General features: G+C 56.7%; 1 protein-coding gene across 3 annotated transcripts in view; it reads left to right on the forward strand.

Moving 5' to 3' along the window:
- The window catches only part of LOC146751049 (coiled-coil domain-containing protein 22-like), a 27,701-nt gene extending 9,876 nt beyond the window's left edge, over window positions 1-17,825 (forward strand). The window contains exons 5-11 of one of the 3 annotated variants that reach the window (XR_014941955.1): window positions 711-827; window positions 3,515-3,647; window positions 7,233-7,340; window positions 10,759-10,854; window positions 15,044-15,103; window positions 15,541-15,615; window positions 17,549-17,825. Coding sequence is in view for 2 of the 3 variants with exons in the window: in XM_085535712.1 (XP_085391838.1) it covers window positions 711-827; window positions 3,546-3,647; window positions 7,233-7,340; window positions 10,759-10,854; window positions 15,044-15,103; window positions 15,541-15,615; window positions 17,549-17,662 (672 nt within the window). In the remaining variant the exon portion in view is untranslated. Of the gene's footprint in view, window positions 1-710; window positions 828-2,493; window positions 2,551-3,514; window positions 3,648-7,232; window positions 7,341-10,758; window positions 10,855-15,043; window positions 15,104-15,540; window positions 15,616-17,548 lie in introns of those variants that run through there. The other 2 variants (XM_085535712.1, XM_085535713.1) reach the window with 2 other exon arrangements.
- Window positions 17,826-17,829: the final 4 nt, after the last annotated feature.

The following is a 17,829-nucleotide window of genomic DNA, read 5'->3' on the forward strand; positions in this document are numbered from 1 at the left end:
GTCTATGGGGTATTTTGGGGTTATATAGGGTATTTTTGGGGTCTATGGGGTGTTTTTGGTGTCTATGGGATATCTTGAGGTCTATGGGTTATTTTTGGGGTCTATGGGGTATTTTGGGTTCTATGGGGTATTTTGGGGGTCTATGGGGTATTTTGGCATCTATGGGGTATTTTAGGGTCTATGGTGTACTTTGGGTTCTATGGGGTATTTTGGGGTCTATGGGGTATTTTGGGATCTATGGGGTATTTGGGGGGTCTATGGGTTATTTTGGGTTCTACGGGGTATTTTTGGGATCTATGGGGTGTTTTTGGTGTCTATGGGGTATCTTGGGGTCTATGGGTTATTTTTGGGGTCTATGGGGTCTATGGGGTATTTTGGGGTCTATGGGGTATTTTTGGGGTCTATGGGGTCTATGGGGTATTTTGGGGTATTTTTGGGGTCTATGGGGTATTTTTGGGGATCTTTGGGGTATTTTAGGGTTCTATGGGGTATTTTTGGGATCTATGGGGTATTTTGTTGTCTATGGTGTCTATGGGGTATTTTTGAGGTCTATGGGGTATTTTTGGGTTCTATGGGTTATTTTTGGGTTCTATGGGGTATTTTGGGATCTATGGGTTATTTTGAGATCTATGGGGTATTTTTGGGTTCTATGGGGTATTTTTGATGTCTATGGGGTATTTTGGGTTCTCTTGGTTATTTTGGGGTCTCAGGCCGTGGTGGAGGCCAGCAGCCGTCGCATCGTCAGCCTGGCCGGGCAGTGGGAGCGGCACCGCAGCCCCCTCCTCAATGAGTACAGGCAGCTCCGCGCTCTGAGGGACTCTGAGCAGGTGGGGAGGGGGCTGTGTGGGGTTGGGGGGGGCTTTTGGGGGGGGGGTCCCTTATGGGTTTGGGAGGGGGTCTTTTGGGTGGGTCCCTTATGGGATTGGGGGCGGGGCTTTTAGGGGGGGTCCCTTATGGGTTTGGGGGGGGTCTTTTGGGGGGGTCCCTTATGGGTTTGGGAGGGGGTGGGGGATCCTTTATGGAATTGGGGGGGGGGTCTTTTGGGGGGTCCCTTATGGGGTTGGGAGGGGGTGAGGGATCCTTTATGGAATTGGGGGGGTCTTTTAGGGGGACCCTTATGGGATTGGGGGGGGTCTTTTGGGGGGGGTCCCTTATGGGTTTGGGAGGGGGTGGGGGATCCTTTATGGAATTGGGGGGGGGTCTTTTGGGGGGTCCCTTATGGGACTGGGGGGGGTCTTTTGGGGGGGTCCCTTATGGGGTTGGGGGGGGGTGAGGGATCCTTTATGGAACTGGGGGGGTCTTTTGGGGGGGTCCCTTATGGGTTTGTGGGGGGGTCTTTCAGGGGGGGTCCCTTATGGGATTGGGGGGGGTCCTTTATGGAATTGGGGGGGGTCTTTTGGGGGGTCCCTTATGGGATTGGGTGGGGTCTTTTGGGGGGTCCCTTATGGAATTGGGGGGGGTCTTTTGGGGGGTCCCTTATGGGGTTGGGGGGGGTCTTTTGGGGGGGTCCCTTATGGGATTGGGGGGGGGCTTTTGGGGGGAGTCCCTTATGGGATTGGGGGGGGGGGGGGGGATCCTTTATGGAACTGGGGGGGGTCTTTTGGGGGGGTCCCTTATGGGCTGTATGGGATTGGGGGGGGGGCCTTTTGGGGGGGTCCCTTATGGGATTGGGGGGGGGGTCTTTTGGGGGATCCCTTATGGGATTTGGGGGGGGTCCCTTATGGGTTTGAGAGGGGGTGGGGGATCCTTTATGGAATTGGGGGGGTCTTTTAGGGGGGTCCCTTATGGGATTGGGGGGGGTCTTTTGGGGGGGAGTCCCTTATGGGTTTGGGGCAGTGGGGGTCGTTTGGGGGGGGTCCCTTATGGGTCTGGGGAGGGGGTGGGGGGTCTTTTGGGTTTGGGGTTCCTTATGGGTTTGGGGTGCATTATAAGTTTGAGGTCCCTTATGGATTTGGGGTGTCCCCTTATGGGTTTGGGGTCCCTCTTATGTTCTTAGGATCCCTTATGGGTGTAGGGTGTCCCTTATAGGATTGGGGTCCCTTAGGGTTTTGGGGTCCCTTATGTGTTTGGGGTGTCCCCTATGGGTTTGGGTTCCATTATGGGTTTAGGATCCCATATGGATTTGGGGTTCCTCTTATGGTTTTGGGGTCCCTTATGGATTTGGAGTCCCTTATGGACTCAGGTGCCTTATGGATTAGGGGTGTCCCTTTGGGGTTTCTTATGGGTTTGGGGTCTTGGGGCCCCTCTATGGCTCTAGGATCCCTTTTCTTATGAGATTTAGAGCTTTAGGGTCCCAAGGGCTCCTCTTTTATATGGGATTACAGCCTTCAAAGCCCTTCTCCCTATAGAATCCCTATAGGATTCTCTTCATTCCCCATAGGTTTATAAGCTCCATGACAGCCCTATAAGGGTTTGGGATCCCTTTCCTTATGGGATTTGGGTCTTTGGGGTCTTTTAGGGTCTCCCCTGCCCTAACCCCCCCTATAACCCCAGCTGGAATCCTCCCGCTATAGAATCCCTATAGAATCCCTATAGAATCCCTATAGGATTCACTTCATTCCCCATAGATTTATAAGCCCCATGACAGCCCCATTAGGGTTTGGGATCCCTTTCCTTATGGGATTTGGGTCTTTTAGGGTCTCCCCCTGCCCTAACCCCCCCTATAACCCCAGCTGGAATCCTCCAGCTATAGAATCCCTATAGAATCCCTATAGGATTCTCTTCATTCCCCATAGGTTTATAAGCTCCATGACAGCCCTATAAGGGTTTGGGATCCCTTTCCTTATGGGATTTGGGTCTTTTAGGGTCTCCCCATCCCCTAACCCCCCCTATAACCCCAGCTGGAATCCTCCAGCTATAGAATCCCTATAGAATCCCTATAGCATCCCTATAGGATTCACTTCATTCCCCATAGGTTTATAAGCTCCATGACAGCCCCATTAGGGTTTGGGATCCCTTTCCTTATGGGATTTGGGTCTTTTAGGGTCTCCCCCATCCCCTAACCCCCCCTTTACAGCTGGAATCCTCCAGCTATAGAATCCCTATGTTTCCCTATAGAATCCCTATAGAGAATCCTATAGGTTTCACTACATTCCCCATAGGTTTACAAGCCCCATGACAACCCTATAAGGGTTTGGGATCCCTTTTCTTATGGGATTTGGATCTTTGGGGTCTTTTAGGGTCTCCCCATCCCCTAACCCCCCCTATAACCCCAGCTGGAATCCTCCAGCTATAGAATCCCTATAGAATCCCTATAGGATTCACTTCATTCCCCATAGGTTTATAAGCTCCATGACAACCCTATAAGATTTTGGGATCCCTTTCCTTATGGGATTTGGGTCTTTTAGGGTCTCCCATCCCCTAACCCCCCCTATAACCCCAGCTGGAATCCTCCAGCTATAGAATCCCTATAGAATCCCTATAGGATTCACTTCATTCCCCATAGGTTTACAAGCTCCATGACAGCCCTATAAGGGTTTGGGATCCCTTTCCTTATGGGATTTGGGTCTTTTAGGGTCTCCCATCCCATAACCCCCCCTTTACAGCTGGAATCCTCCCGCCGTCTGGCCGAGATCCGGACCCTCCATGAGCGCAGTCGATCTGCAGCCGAGGAGGCGCGAAGGAAGGAAGAGCTCTACAAACAGCTGGTCAATGGGGGGATATAAAGGGGGTTGGGGGGCTGATATAGGGGGCTGTATATAGGGGTTGGGGGTCTGATATATGGGGCCTTAGATTGGGGTTGGGGGTCTGATATATGGGGCCTTAGATTGGGGGGGTCCAATATGTGGGTCCTTATATTGAGGGGGGTCTGATATATGGGGCCTTATACTGGGGTTGGGGGTCTGATATATGGGGCCTTATATTGGGGTTGGGGGTCTGATATATGGGGCCTTATATTGGGGTTGGGGGTCTGATATATGGGGCCATATATTGGGGTTGGGAGTCTGATATATGGGGCCATATATTGGGGTTGGGGGTCCGATATATGGGCGGTGGTCTCATAGATAAAAGGTTGGGGGTGATGGGGGGATATGGGGTGATGGAGGTTGTGGGGTGAAGGGAGGGTATGGGGTGTTGCCTTATATTGGGGTTGGGGGTCTGATATATGGGGCCTTGTATTGGGGTTGGGGGTCTGATATAGGGGGCCATATATTGGGGTTGGGGGTCTGATATATGGGGCCTTATATTGGGGTTGGGGGTCTGATATATGGGGCCTTGTATTGGGGTTGGGGGTCTGATATATGGGGCCTTATATTGGGGTTGGGGGTCTGATATATGGGGCTTCATATTGGGTTGAGGGTCTGATATATGGGGCCTTATATTGGGGTTGGGGGTCTGATATATGGGGCATTATATTGGGGTTGGGGGTCTGATATATGGGGCTTCATATTGGGTTGAGGGTCTGATATATGGGGCCTTAGATTGGGGGGGTCCAATATGTGGGTCCTTATATTGAGGGGGGTCTGATATATGGGGCCTTATACTGGGGTTGGGGGTCTGATATATGGGGCCTTATAAATGGGGTTGGGGGTCCGATATATGGGGCCTTATATTGGGGTTGGGGGTCTGATATATGGGGCCTTATATTGGGGTTGGGGGTCTGGTATATGGGGCCTTATATTGGGGTTGGGGGGCTGATATATGGGGCCTTATATTGGGGTTGGGGGTCTGATATTTGGGGCCATATATTGGGGTTGGGGGTCTGATATATGGGGCCTTATATTGGGGTTGGGGGTCTGATATATGGGGCCTTATACTGGGGTTGGGGGTCTGATATATGGGGCTTTATATTGGGGTTGGGGGGCTGATATATGGGGCTTTATATTGGGGTTGGGGGTCTGATATATGGGGCCTTATATGGGGGGGGTCCGATATATGGGGTGTGGGTTCATGGTTAAGAGGTGGGGGGTGATGGGGGCTATGGGGTGGGGGTGGTTATGGGGTGGGGGTGGTTATGGGGTGACGGGTTATGGGGTGGCTATGGGGTGATGGGGGTTATGGGTTGGGGGTGGTTATGGGGTGATGGGGGTTATGGGGTGAGGGTGGTTATGGGGTGATGAGGGTTATGGGGTGGCTATGGGGTGGGGGTTATTGGGTGATAGGGGTTATGGGGTGTTGGTGGTTATGGGGTGGGGGTGGTTATGGGGGGTTATGGGGTGGAGTGGTTATGGGGTAGGGGTGGTTTTGGGTGGCTATGGGGTGGGGTGGTTATGGGTGGTTATGGGGTGGGGGTGTTTATGGGGTGGGTGTTTATGGGGTGGGGGTGGTTATGGGGTGACGGGTTATGGGGTGGCTATGGGGTGATGGGGGTTATGGGTTGGGGGTGGTTATGGGGTGATGGGGGTTATGGGGTGAGGGTGGTTATGGGGTGATGAGGGTTATGGGGTGGCTATGGGGTGGGGGTTATTGGGTGATAGGGGTTATGGGGTGTTGGTGGTTATGGGGTGGGGGTGGTTATGGGGGGTTATGGGGTGGAGTGGTTATGGGGTAGGGGTGGTTTTGGGTGGCTATGGGGTGGGGTGGTTATGGGTGGTTATGGGGTGGGGGTGTTTATGGGGTGGGTGTTTATGGGGTGGGGGTGGTTATGGGGTGACGGGTTATGGGGTGGCTATGGGGTGATGGGGGTTATGGGTTGGGGGTGGTTATGGGGTGATGGGGGTTATGGGGTGAGGGTGGTTATGGGGTGATGAGGGTTATGGGGTGGCTATGGGGTGGGGGTTATTGGGTGATAGGGGTTATGGGGTGTTGGTGGTTATGGGGTGGGGGTGGTTATGGGGGGTTATGGGGTGGAGTGGTTATGGGGTAGGGGTGGTTTTGGGTGGCTATGGGGTGGGGTGGTTATGGGTGGTTATGGGGTGGGGGTGTTTATGGGGTGGGTGTTTATGGGGTGGGGGTGGTTATGGGGTGACGGGTTATGGGGTGGCTATGGGGTGATGGGGGTGGTTATGGGGTGATGGGGGTTATGGGGTGAGGGTGGTTATGGGGTGGGGGTGGTTATGGGGTGATGGGGGTTATGGGGTGAGGGTGATTATGGGGTGGGGGTGGTTATGGGGTGGCTATTGGGTGGGGGTGGCTATGGGGTGGGGGTGGTTATGGGGTGGGTGGTTATGGAGTGGGGTGTCTATGGGGTGGGTTGGTTATGGGGTGCGGGTGGTTATGGGGTGGGGGTGGTTATGGAGTGACGGGGTTATGGGGTGGCTATGGGGTGGGTGGTTATGGGGTGTTGGTGGTTATGGGGGTGTTATGGGGTGGGGTGGTTATTGGGTGTCTATGGGGTGATGTGGTTATGGAGTGGGGGTGGTTATGGGGTGGTTATGGGGTTATGGTGGTTATGGGGTGGGATGGTTATGGGGTGATTATGGGTTGGGGGTTGTTATGGGGTGGGTGTTTATGGGGTGGGTGCTTATGGGATGGGGTGGCTATAGGGTGGGGGGCGGCTATGGGGTGGTGGTGTTTGTGGGGTGGGTGTTTATGGGGTGGGTGTCTATGGGGTGGTGGTGTTTATGGGGTGGGTTGTTATGGGGTGGGGTGGTTATGGGGTGGGGGTGGTTATGGGGTGGCTATTGGGTGGGGGTGGCTATGGGGTGGGGGTGGTTATGGGGTCTTGGTGGTTATGGGGTAGGGGTGTTTATGGGGTGAGGTTATTATGGGGTGGGGGTGGTTATGGGGGGTTATGGGGTGGTTTATGGAGTGGGGTGGTTATGGGGTCTTGGTGGTTATGGGGTGATGGGGGTTATGGGGTGGGGGTGTCTATGGGGTGGGGTTATGGGGTGGGGGTGTTTATGGGGTGATGGGGGTTATGAGGTGGGGTGGTTATGGGGTGGGGGTGGTTATGGTGGTTATGGGGTGGGATGGTTATGGAGTGTTTATGGGGTGGGGTGGTTATGGGGTGATGTGGTTATGGGGTGGGTGTCTATGGGGTGGGTGTCTATGGGGTGGGTGTCTATGGGGTGTGTGTTTATGGGGTGTCTATGGGGTGGATGGTTATGGGGTGTCTATGGGGTGGGGTTGTTATGGGGTGTGTGTTTATGGGGTTATGGGGTGTCTATGGGGTGGGTGGTTATGGGGTGGGGGTGGTTATGGGGTCTTGGTGTCTATGGGGTGGGGGTGTCTATGGGGTGGGTGTCTATGGGGTGGGTGTCTATGGGGTGGGGTTGTTATGGGGTGTCTATGGGGTGGGGGTGTCTATGGGGTGGGTAGTTATGGGGTGCCCCCCACGTGTCCCCCTGCAGCTGGTGGAGCTGGAGTCGCTGCCCCGCGACGTGTCTCGCGCTGTTTATACCCAGCGGATCATGGAGATCGTGGGCAACATCCGCAAACAGAAGGAGCAGATCGGGAAGGTGGGACCCTAATGGGGGGGGTGGGGTGTTGGGACCCCAAATATGGGGGTTATGGGGGTTGGGACCCCAAATATGGGGGGTATGGGGAGTTGGGACCCCAAATATGGGGAGTTATGGGGACCCCAAATATGGGGGGTTATGGGGTGTGGGGACCCCAAATATGGGGGTTATGGGGTGTTGGGACCCCAAATATGGGGGGTTATGGGGTGTGGGGACCCCAAATATGGGGGGTATGGGGTGTGGGGACCCCAAATATGGGGGTTATGGGGGGTTGGGACCCCAAATATGGGGGGTTATGGGGACCCCAAATAGGGGGATATGGGGGGATGGGACCCCAAATATGGGGGTTATGGGGTGTTGGGACCCCAAATATGGGGGGTTATGGGGTGTGGGGACCCCAAGTATGGGGGTTATGGGGTGTTGGGACACCAAATATGGGGGGTTATGGGGTGTTGGGATCCCAAATATGGGGGGTTATGGGGTGTGGGGACCCCAAATATGGGGGTTATGGGGGGTAGGGACCCCAAATATGGGGGTAATGGGGTGTGGAGATCCCAAATATGGGGGTTATGGGGTGTGGGGACCCCAAATATGGGGGGTTATGGGGTTTTGTGACCCCAAATATGGGGGGTTATGGGGAGTTGGGACCCCAAATATGGGGGTTATGGGGGGTTGTGACCCCAAATATGGGGGGTTATGGGGGTTGGGACCCCAAATATGGGGGTTATGGGGTTGTGACCCCAAATATGGGGGTTGTGGGGGGGTGGGGACCCCAAATATGGGGGTTATGGGGGTTGGGACCCCAAATATGGGGGTTATGGGGTGTGGGGATCCCAAATATGGGGGGTTATGGGGTTGTGACCCCAAATATGGGGGTTATGGGGTGTAGGGACCCCAAATATGGGGGTTATGGGGTGTTGGGAGCCCAAATATGGGGGTTATGGGGGGTTGGGATCCCAAATATGGGGGGTTATTGCGTGTTGGGACCCCAAATACGGGGGGTTATGGGTTGTTGGGACCCCAAATATGGGGGTTATGGGGTGTTGGGACCCCAAATATGGGGGGTTATGGGGACACCAAATATGGGGGAATGGGGACCCCAAATATGGGGGGAACCCCAAATAGGGGGGGTTATGGGGGGTTATGGGGGGTTGGGACCCCAAATAGGGGGGGTATGGGGTGTGGGGACCCCAAATATGGGTGGTTATGGGGACACCAAATATGGGGGGAATGGGGACCCCAAATAGGGGGGAATGGGGGGTTGGGATCCCAAATATGGGGGTTATGGGGTGTTGGGACCCCAAATATGGGGGAATGGGGACAACAAATAGGGGGGGTATGGGGACCCCAAATATGGTGGGAATGGGGACCCCAAATAGGGGGGAATGGGGTGTTGGGATCCCAAATATGGGGGGTATGGGGACCCCAAATAGGGGGGTATGGGGACCTCAAATATGGGGTGTGGGGACCCCAAATATGGGGGGAATGGGGACCCCAAATAGGGGGGTTATGGGGACCTCAAATATGGGGTGTTATGGGGACCCCAAATAGGGGGGTATGGGGACCCTAAATATGGGGGGTTATGGGGACCCCAAATAGGGGGGGTATGGGGACAACAAATAGGGGGGTTATGGGGGGTTGGGACCCCAAATATGGGGGTTATGGGGTGTTGGGACCCCAAATATGGGGGTTATGGGGTGTGGGGACCCCAAATATGAGGGGTGTGGGGACCCCAAATAGGGGGATATGGGGTGTTGGGACTCCAAATAGGGGGGGTATGGGGACCCCAAATAGGGGGGGTTATGGGGGGTTGGGACCCCAAATATGGGGGGTTGGGGGTCCCGGTGGGGATTGGGGGGGGGTCCCTTATGGGTATGGGAGGGGAGGGGTCCCTTATGGGTTTGGGGACCCCCTTATGTGATTGGGGTCCCTTATAGGATTGGGGTCCCTTATGGCTTTGGGGAGCCCCTTATGGCTTTGGGGTTCCTTATAAGATTGGGGTCCGTTATAGGATTGGGGTCCCTTATGGATTTGGGGTGTCCCTTATGCGTTTGGGGTTCCTTATGGGTTTGGGGTCCCTTATGTGATTGGGTCCCTTATAGGATTGGGGTCCCTTATGGGTTTGGGGTGTCCCTTATAGGATTGGGGTCCCTTATGGGTTTGGGGTCCCTTATGGATTTGGGGTCCCTTATGGGTTTGGGATTCCTTATGGGTTTGGGGACCCCCTTATGCATTTGGGGTCCCTTATGGCTTTGGGGGGTCCCTTATGTGATTGGGGTCCCTTATAGGATTGGGGTACCTTATGGATTTGGGGTCCCTTATGGGTTTGGGGACCTTTATGGGTTTGGGGTGTCCCTTATGGATTTGGGGTCTTGGGGGGTTCTGTATGGGGTTTGGGGGTCTTGGGATGGCCTTGGGGGATTTGGGGGTCTCTATGGGGTTTGGGGGTTATCTTGTCTTTTTTGGGGGGTCTTGGGGTTGGAGGGGGGTTATGGGGTGTTGTGACCCCAAATATGGGGGGGCTTGGGAGGTCCCGGTGGTTCTCAGGGTGGGGATCTGGGGGGTCTCTATGGGGTTTGGGAGTTATTGGGTCTTGTTTTGGGTGGTCTTGGGGTTGGAGGGGGGGATTTGGGGGTCCCAGTGGCTTTTAGGGTGGGGATTTGGGGGTTTCTATGGGGTTTGGGGGTTAACTTGTCATTTCTGGGGGGGGTTTTGGGGTTGGAGGGGGGTTATGGGGTGTTGTGACCCCAAATATAGGGGGTTTGGGGGGTCCCGGTGACTCCCAGGGTGGGGATTTGGGGGGTTTCTATGGGGTTTGGGGGTTATTGGGTCTTGTTTTGGGGGGTCTTGGGGCTGGAGGGGGGGATTTGGGGGTCCCAGTGGCTTTTAGGGTGGGGATTTGGGGGTTTCTATGGGGTTTGGGGGTTAACTTGTCATTTCTGGGGGGGGTTTTGGGGTTGGAGGGGGGTTATGGGGTGTTGTGACCCCAAATATAGGGGGTTTGGGGGGTCCCGGTGACTCCCAGGGTGGGGATTTGGGGGGTTTCTATGGGGTTTGGGGGTTATTGGGTCTTGTTTTGGGGGGTCTTGGGGCTGGAGGGGGGGATTTGGGGGTCCCAGTGGTTCTCAGGGTGGGGATTTGGGGGTCTCTATGGGGTTTGGGGGTTAACTTGTCATTTCTGGGAGGGGTCTTGGGGTTGGAGGGGGGTTATGGGGTGTTGGGACCCCAAATATAGGGGGTTTGGGGGGTCCCGGTGGTTCTCAGGGTGGGGATTTGTTGGGGTCTCTATGGGGTTTGGGGGTTATTGGGTCTTGTTTTAAGGGGTCTTGGGGTAGGGGGGGGTCTCTATGGGGGTTTTAGGGTGGGTTTGGGGTTGGAGGGTGTTAATGGGGTTTCCCCCCTATTTCCCCCCCCCCAGATCTTGGTAGACACTCGTGCCCTACAGAAGGAGATCAATGGGCTGGTGGGGAAACTGGAGCGGACCTTCAGCGTCACCGATGAGCTGCTGTTCAAGGTATGGGGGGGTCCTGGGGGTCCTGAAGGGGGTTTTGAGGGTCCTGAAAGGGGTTTGGTGGGTCTTGAAGGGGGTTTGAGGGGTCCTGAAGGGGATTTTGGGGGGTCCTGAAAGGGGTTTTGAGTGTCCTAAAGGGGTTTTGGGGGGTTCTGAAAGGGATTTGGGGGGTTCTGAAGGGGTTTTGGGGGTTCTAAAGGGGTTTGGGGGGGATCTTGAAGAGGTTTTGGGGGTCTTGAAAGAAGTTGGGGGTCCTGATGGGGGTCTTGGGGGGTCCTAAAGGGGTTTTGTGGTCCTGAAGGGGGTTATGGGGTCCTGAAAGGGGTTTGGGGAGGATCCTAAAGGGGGTTTTGGGGGGTTCTGAATTAGGTTTCAGGGGTCCTGAAAGGGGTTTTGGGGGTCCTGATGGGGTTTGGGGGGTCCTAAAGGTGTTTTTGGGGGGTTCTGAAGGGGTTTTGGGGGTCCTAAAAAGGTTTTGGGGTCCTGAAAGGGCTTTTGGGGGTTCTGAATTAGGTTTCAGGGGTCCTGAAGGGGTTTTGGGGTCCTGAAGGGGGTTTTGGGGTCCTGAAAAGGGTTTGGGGGGTCTTGAAAGAGGTTGGGGGTCCTGAAGGGGGTTTTGGGGGGTCCTAAAGGGGTTTTGGGGGGTTCTGAATTAGGTTTCAGGGGTCCTGAAGGGGTTATGGGGGTCCTAAAGGGGTTTTGGGGGTCTTGAAGGGATTTTGGGGGGTCCTAAAGGGGTTTTGGGGGGGTTCTAAAGGGTTTTGGGTGGTTCTGAATTAGGTTTCAGGGGTCCTGAAGGGGTTTTGGGGTCCTGAAGGGGATTTGAAGGGGGTTTAGGGGGGTCCCGAAGGGGGTCTTGGGGTATTCTAAAGGGGGATTTGGGGGTCCTGAAGGGGTTATGGGGGGTCCTGAAGGGCTTTTGGGGGGTCCGAAAGGGGTTTTGGGGGTCTTGAAAGGGCTTTTGGGGGGTCTGGAAGGGGTTTTGAGGGTCTTAAAGGGGTTTTGGGGTCCTGAAGGGGTTATGGGGCTCCTGAAGATGTTTTGGGGCTTCTGATGGGGGTTTTGGGGTCCTAAAGGGGTTTTGGGGGGTTCTGAATTAGGTTTCAGGGGTCCTGAAGGGGTTTTGGGGGTCCTGAAGGGGGTTTGAAGGGGGTTTGAGAGGTCCTGAAGGGGGCCTTGGGGGGTTCTAATGTGGGTTTGGGGGTCCTGAAGGGGGTTTGGGGTCCTGAAGGGCTTTTGGGGGGTCCTGAAGGGGTTTGGGGGTCCTGAAGAGGTTTTGGGGGTTCTTAATGGGGTTTGGTGTGTCCTGAACAGGGTTATTGGGGTCCTGAAGGGGGTTTTGGGGGGTCTTGAAGGGGTTTTGGGGGGTCCTGAAGGGGCTTTAGGGGATCCTGAAGGGGTTATGGGGGTCTTGAAGGGATTTTGGGGTGTCCTGAAGGGGTTATGGGGGTCCTGAAGTGGTTTTTGGGGTCCTGAAGGGGTTTTTGGGGGTCCTAAAGGGGGTCTTGGGGGGTTCTGAAGGGGTTTGGGGGGGTTCTGAAGTGGATTTTGAGGTGTCTTGAAGTGGGTTTGGGGGTCTTGAAGGGGGTTTTGGGGGTCCTGAAGGGGTCCTGAAGGGGGTTTTTAAGGGTCCTTAAGGGGTCTTGGGGGTCGTGAAGGGGTTTTTGGGGGTCCTGAAGGTGGTTTGGGGTCCTGAAAGGGCTTTTGGGGTCCTGAAAGGGGTTTGGGGGGTCCTGAAGGGGATTTTGGGGGGTCCTGAAAGGGGTTTTGAGTGTCCTAAAGGGGGGTTCTGAATTAGGTTTTCAGGGTCCTAAAGGGGTTTTGGGGGTCCTGAAAGGGATTTGGGGGGTTCTAAAGGGGTTTTGGGGGTCCTGAAGGGGTTTGGGGGGGATCTTGAAGAGGTTTTGGGGGTCTTGAAAGAGGTTGGGTGTCCTGAAGGGGGTTTGGGGGGTTCTGAATTAGGTTTCAGGGGTCCTGAAGGGATTTTGGGGGTCCTGAAAGGGTTTGGGGGGTTCTGAAGGGGTTTTGGGGGTCCTAAAGGGGTTTTGGGGTCCTGAAAGGGCTTTTGGGGGCCGTGAAGGGGTTTTGGGGGGTCCTGAAGTAGGTTTGAGGGGTCTTGAAGGGGGTTTTGGGAGGTCCTGAAGGGGTTTTGGGGGTCCTGAAGGGGGTTTTGGGGGTCTTGAAGGGGGTTTGGGGGTCCTGAAGGGGTTTTTGGGGGTCCTAAAGGGGCTTTGGGGGGTTCTGAATTAGGTTTCAGGGGTCCTGAGGGGGTTTTGGGGGTCCTGAAAGGGGTTTGGGGGGTCCTGAAGGGGTTATGGGGGTCCTAAAGGGCTTTTGGGGGTCTTGAAGGGATTTTGGGGGGTCCTAAAGGGGGTTTTGGGGTCCTAAAGGGGTTTTGGGGGGGTTCTAAAGGGGTTTGGGTGGTTCTGAATTAGGTTTCAGGGGTCCTGAAGGGGTTTTGGGGTCCTGAAGGGGATTTGAAGGGGGTTTAGGGGGGTCCTGAAGGGGGTCTTGGGGTATTCTAAAGGGGGATTTGGGGGTCCTGAAGGGGTTATGGGGGGTCCTGAAGGGCTTTTGGGGGGTCCGGAAGGGGTTTTGGGGGTCTTAAAGGGGTTTTGGGGTCCTGAAGGGGTTATGGGGGTCCTGAAGATGTTTTGGGGCTTCTGATGGGGGTTTTGGGGTCCTAAAGGGGTTTTGGGGGGTTCTGAATTAGGTTTCAGGGGTCCTGAAGGGGTTCTGGGGGGGTCCTGAAGGGGATTTGATGGGGGTTTGAGAGGTCCTGAAGGGGGCCTTGGGGGGTTCTAATGTGGGTTTGGGGGTCCTGAAGGGGGTTTGGGGAGTTCTAAAGGGGGTTTTGGGGGTCCTGAAAGGGGTTTGGGGGATCCTGAAGGGCTTTTGGGGGGTCTGGAAGGGGTTTGGGGGGGTCTTGAAGGGGTTTTGTGGTCCTGAAGGGGTTATGGGGGTCCTGAAGAGGTTTTGGGGGTCGTGAAGGGGGTTTTGGGGTCCTGAAAAGGGTCCTGGGGGTCCTGATGGGGGTTTTGGGGTCCTGATGGGGTTTGGGGGGTCCTAAAGGGGTTTTGGGGGTTCTGAATTAGGTTTCAGGGGTCCTGAAGGGATTTTGGGGTCCTGAAGGGGGTTTTGGGGTCCTGAAAGGGGTTTGGGGGGTCTTGAAAGAAGTTGGGGGTCCTGATGGGGGTCTTGGGGGGTCCTAAAGGGGTTTTGGGGTTTCTGAAGGGGGTTATGGGGTCCTGAAAGGGGTTTGGGGAGGATCCTAAAGGGGGTTTTGGGGGGTTCTGAATTAGGTTTCAGGGGTCCTGAAGGGGTTTTGGGGGTCCTGATGGGGTTTTGGGGGTCCTAAAGGTGTTTTTGGGGGGTCCTGAAGGGGTTTTGGGGGGGTTCTAAAGGGGTTTGGGTGGTTCTGAATTAGGTTTCAGGGGTCCTGAAGGGGTTTTGGGGGTCCTGAAGAGGGTTTGAAGGGGGTTTGAGAGGTCCTGAAGGGGGCCTTGGGGGGTTCTAATGTGGGTTTGGGGGTCCTGAAGGGGTTATGGGGGGTCCTGAAGGGCTTTTGGGGGGTCCGGAAGGGGTTTTGGGGGTCTTGAAAGGGGTTTTGGGGGGTCTGGAAGGGGTTTTGAGGGTCTTAAAGGGGTTTTGGGGTCCTGAAGGGGTTATGGGGGTCCTGAAGATGTTTTGGGGCTTCTGATGGGGGTTTTGGGGGGTCCTAAAGGGGTTTTGGGGGGTTCTGAATTAGGTTTCAGGGGTCCTGAAGGGGTTTTGGGGGGGTCCTGAAGGGGATTTGAAGGGGGTTTGAGAGGTCCTGAAGGGGGCCTTGGGGGGTTCTAATGTGGGTTTGGGGGTCCTGAAGGGGTTTTGGGGTCCTGAAGGGCTTTTGGGGGGTCTGGAAGGGGTTTTGAGGGTCTTAAAGGGGTTTTGTGGTCCTGAAGGGGTTATGGGGGTCCTGAAGAGGTTTTGGGGGTCCTAAAGGGGTTTTGGGGGATTCTGAAGAGGTTTTGGGGTGTCCTGAAGGGGGTTTGGGGGGTTCTAAAGGGGTTTAGGGGTGTCCTGAAATCTACCATGGATAGACCCCCCCCCGCCCCCAAAATGGGACCCACGGAACCCCAAAACCCATTGAAATGGGACTCGGGGACCCCAACCCCAAATGGTGCCCCCTCCCCAAATGGTGCCCCCTCCCCAGGATGCCAAGAGGGATGAGGTGGTGAGGAAGGCTTACAAGTACCTGGCAGCACTGCATGAGGTAATGGGGGGGGGGCTGCTTTGGGGGGGGGGGGGCATCTGCTATTGGGGGGGGGGGGGGATGGATTTGCTTGGGGGGGGGAGATCTGCTTTGTGGGTGGGGGGGGGTGGGGGGCAGATGTGCTTGGTGGGGGGGGGAGATCCCCTTTGTGGGGGGGGGAGTGGGGGAGATCTGCTTTGGGGGAGGGGAGATCCACTTTGTGGGGGGGGATTCTGCTTTGGGGGGGGGGGATCTGCTTTGTGGGGGGGGTCTTCTTTGGGGGGGGGGGGTTCTGCTTTGTGGGGGTGTGTAGAGCTGGAATTGGGGGTGCTCAATGTAGAAAGGATGATGATAAGGTGGGGTGGGGGGGGGTCTGTTCACACCAATATTTTTGTGTTGCCCCCCCCCCCTTTTTGTCTCCCCCCCCCCCCCCCCCCCCCCCCCCCCCCCATTCCCAGAACTGTGCTCAGCTCATCCAAACCATTGAGGACACCGGGACCATCCAGAGGGAGATACGGGACCTGGAGGAGCAGGTTGGGGGGGGGGGGGGCTGGGGAGGGGTCGAATGGGGGGTGTCGAAGGGGGGAAGGGGTCTGGGGGGGGGGGGGTTGAAGTGGGAGGGAGGGGGAGGTCGATGGGGAGGGAGGGTTTGAATGGGGGGAGGTGTCGGGGGTGGGGGGGGAAGGGGTCGAAGGGGAGGGGTCGAAGGGGGGGATCGAGGGGGAGGGGTCTAAAAGGGAGGGGTCTAAGTGGAGGATCAGGGGGGTGTGGGGTCTTGGGGGGAGGGGTCTAGGTGGGGAGGGGTATAAAGGGGGAGGGGTCTTTGGGGGGGTCTATGGGGGGAGGGGTCGAAGGGGAGGAGGGGTCTAGGAGGGGAGGGGGGAGGGGTCTAAAAAGGAGGGGTCTGGGGGCGAGGGGAATAAGGGGAAGGGTCTCAAGGGGGGGTCTAAGAGGGTAGGGGTCTAAAAGGGAGGGGTCTAAGTGGGGAATCAGGGGGGTGGGGGGTCTTGGGGGGAGGGGTCTAAGGGGGGGGTCTACAGGGGGAGGGGTCAAAGGGGAGGAGGGGTCTAGGAGGGGAGGGGGCGGTCTAAAAAGAAGGGGTCTAGGGGGGAGGGGAATAAGGGGAGGGGTCGAGAGGGGGAGGGGTTTAGTTGGGGAGGGGTCTAAGAGGGGAAGGAGTCTAAAAGGGAGGGGTCTTGGGGGGAGGGGTCGAAGGGGGGGATCGAGGGGGAGGGGTCTAAAAGGGAGGGGTCTAAGTGGAGGATCAGGGGGGTGTGGGGTCTTGGGAGGAGGGGTCTAGGTGGGGAGGGGTATAAAGGGGGAGGGGTCTAGGGGGGAGGGGAGGGTGGTATAAGGGGGGGGCTATAGGGGGAGGGGTCGAAGGGGAGGAGGGGTCTAGGAGGGGAGGGGGGAGGGGTCTAAAAAGGAGGGGTCTAGAGGGGGAGGGGTCGAGGGGGGAGGGGTTTAGTTGGGGAGGGGTCTACGGTGGGGAGGGGTCTAAAAGGGATGGGTCTAAGTGGGGGATCGGGGGGATGTGGGGTCTTGGGGGGAGGGGTCTAAGGGGGAGGGGTCTAAGGGGGGTCGAAGGGGGGAGGGGTCGAAGGGGAGGATGGGTCTAGGAGGGGAGGTGGGAGGGGTCTGAAAAGGAGGGGTCTTGGGGGGGAGGGGAATAAGGGGAAGGGTCTAAAAGGGAGAGGTCGAGGGGGGAGGGGTTTATTAGGGGAGGGGTCTAAGTGAGGGAGGGATCAAGGGGGTGTCTAAGAGGGGAGGGGTCGAAGGGGGGCAGAGTGGGGGTCGAAAGGGGGGGGAGGGGTTGAAGGCAGGGAGGAGTTTAGGGGGGGAGAGGGAGAGGAGTCTGGGGGGGGGGTCTGGGAAGGGGGCCTAATGGGGAGGGGTCTGGGGGGGGCCTGGGGCGGGGTCTAAAAGGGAGGTATCTAAGGGGGGAGGGGTCTAAGGGGGCAGGGGTCTGGGGGTCTAAGGGGGAGGGATCGGGGGGGGAGGGGTGTAAGGGGGAGGGGTCTGGGGGTCTAAGAGGGGAGGGGTCAAGGGGGGAGGGGTCTAAGGGAGGAGGGGTATAAGGGGGAGGGGTCTGAGGGGGAGGGGTCTTGGGGGTCTAAGGTGGGAGGGGGTCTAAGGGGGAGGGGTCTAGGAGGGGAGGGGTCTAAAGGGGAGGGCTTTAAGGGGAGGGGTCTTGGGGTCTAAGAGGGGAGGGGTCTAAGGGGGGGATCAAGGGGGGAGGGGTCTAAAAGGGAGGGGTCTAAAGGGGAGGGGTCTTGGGGGTCTAAAGTGGGAGGGGTCTAATAGGGGTCTAAGGGGGTTGAGGGGGGTCTAAGGGGGATGGGGAGGGGTCTAAGGGGGAACACACAGGATCCCATCGGGTGGGAGTGTAGGAGGGGGCAGATTTCATAGGACCCCCCCTCATTTATGTGCCCCCCCCCTCATTTATGTGCCCCCCCCCAATTTAAGATCGAGGGTGAGCTGAGCTCGCAGCCCCCCGCCAGCCTGGACCGCATCCTCAGTGACTGCAGGGCTCTAAAGGAGGAGAACGCCGTGTTGGCCGCCCGCATCCGCAACGTCTGACCCCAAACCCCCCCCCATTAAACCATAGGACCCCCCCCATATATCCCCCTGTATCCCCCCCCCCCAATATAATGGAGACCCCCCTCCAAATGAAGCCATGGCTGAAGATGGAGATTGATCTTTATGGGGTGTTAATAAAAGCTCGTGCAGGGTTGGTTGCTTATGGG

Source organism: Coturnix japonica, unplaced genomic scaffold (assembly GCF_054131305.1).
Source record: "Coturnix japonica strain WE unplaced genomic scaffold, WE-NBRP24 Scf160, whole genome shotgun sequence".
Lineage (NCBI taxonomy): Eukaryota > Metazoa > Chordata > Aves > Galliformes > Phasianidae > Coturnix > Coturnix japonica.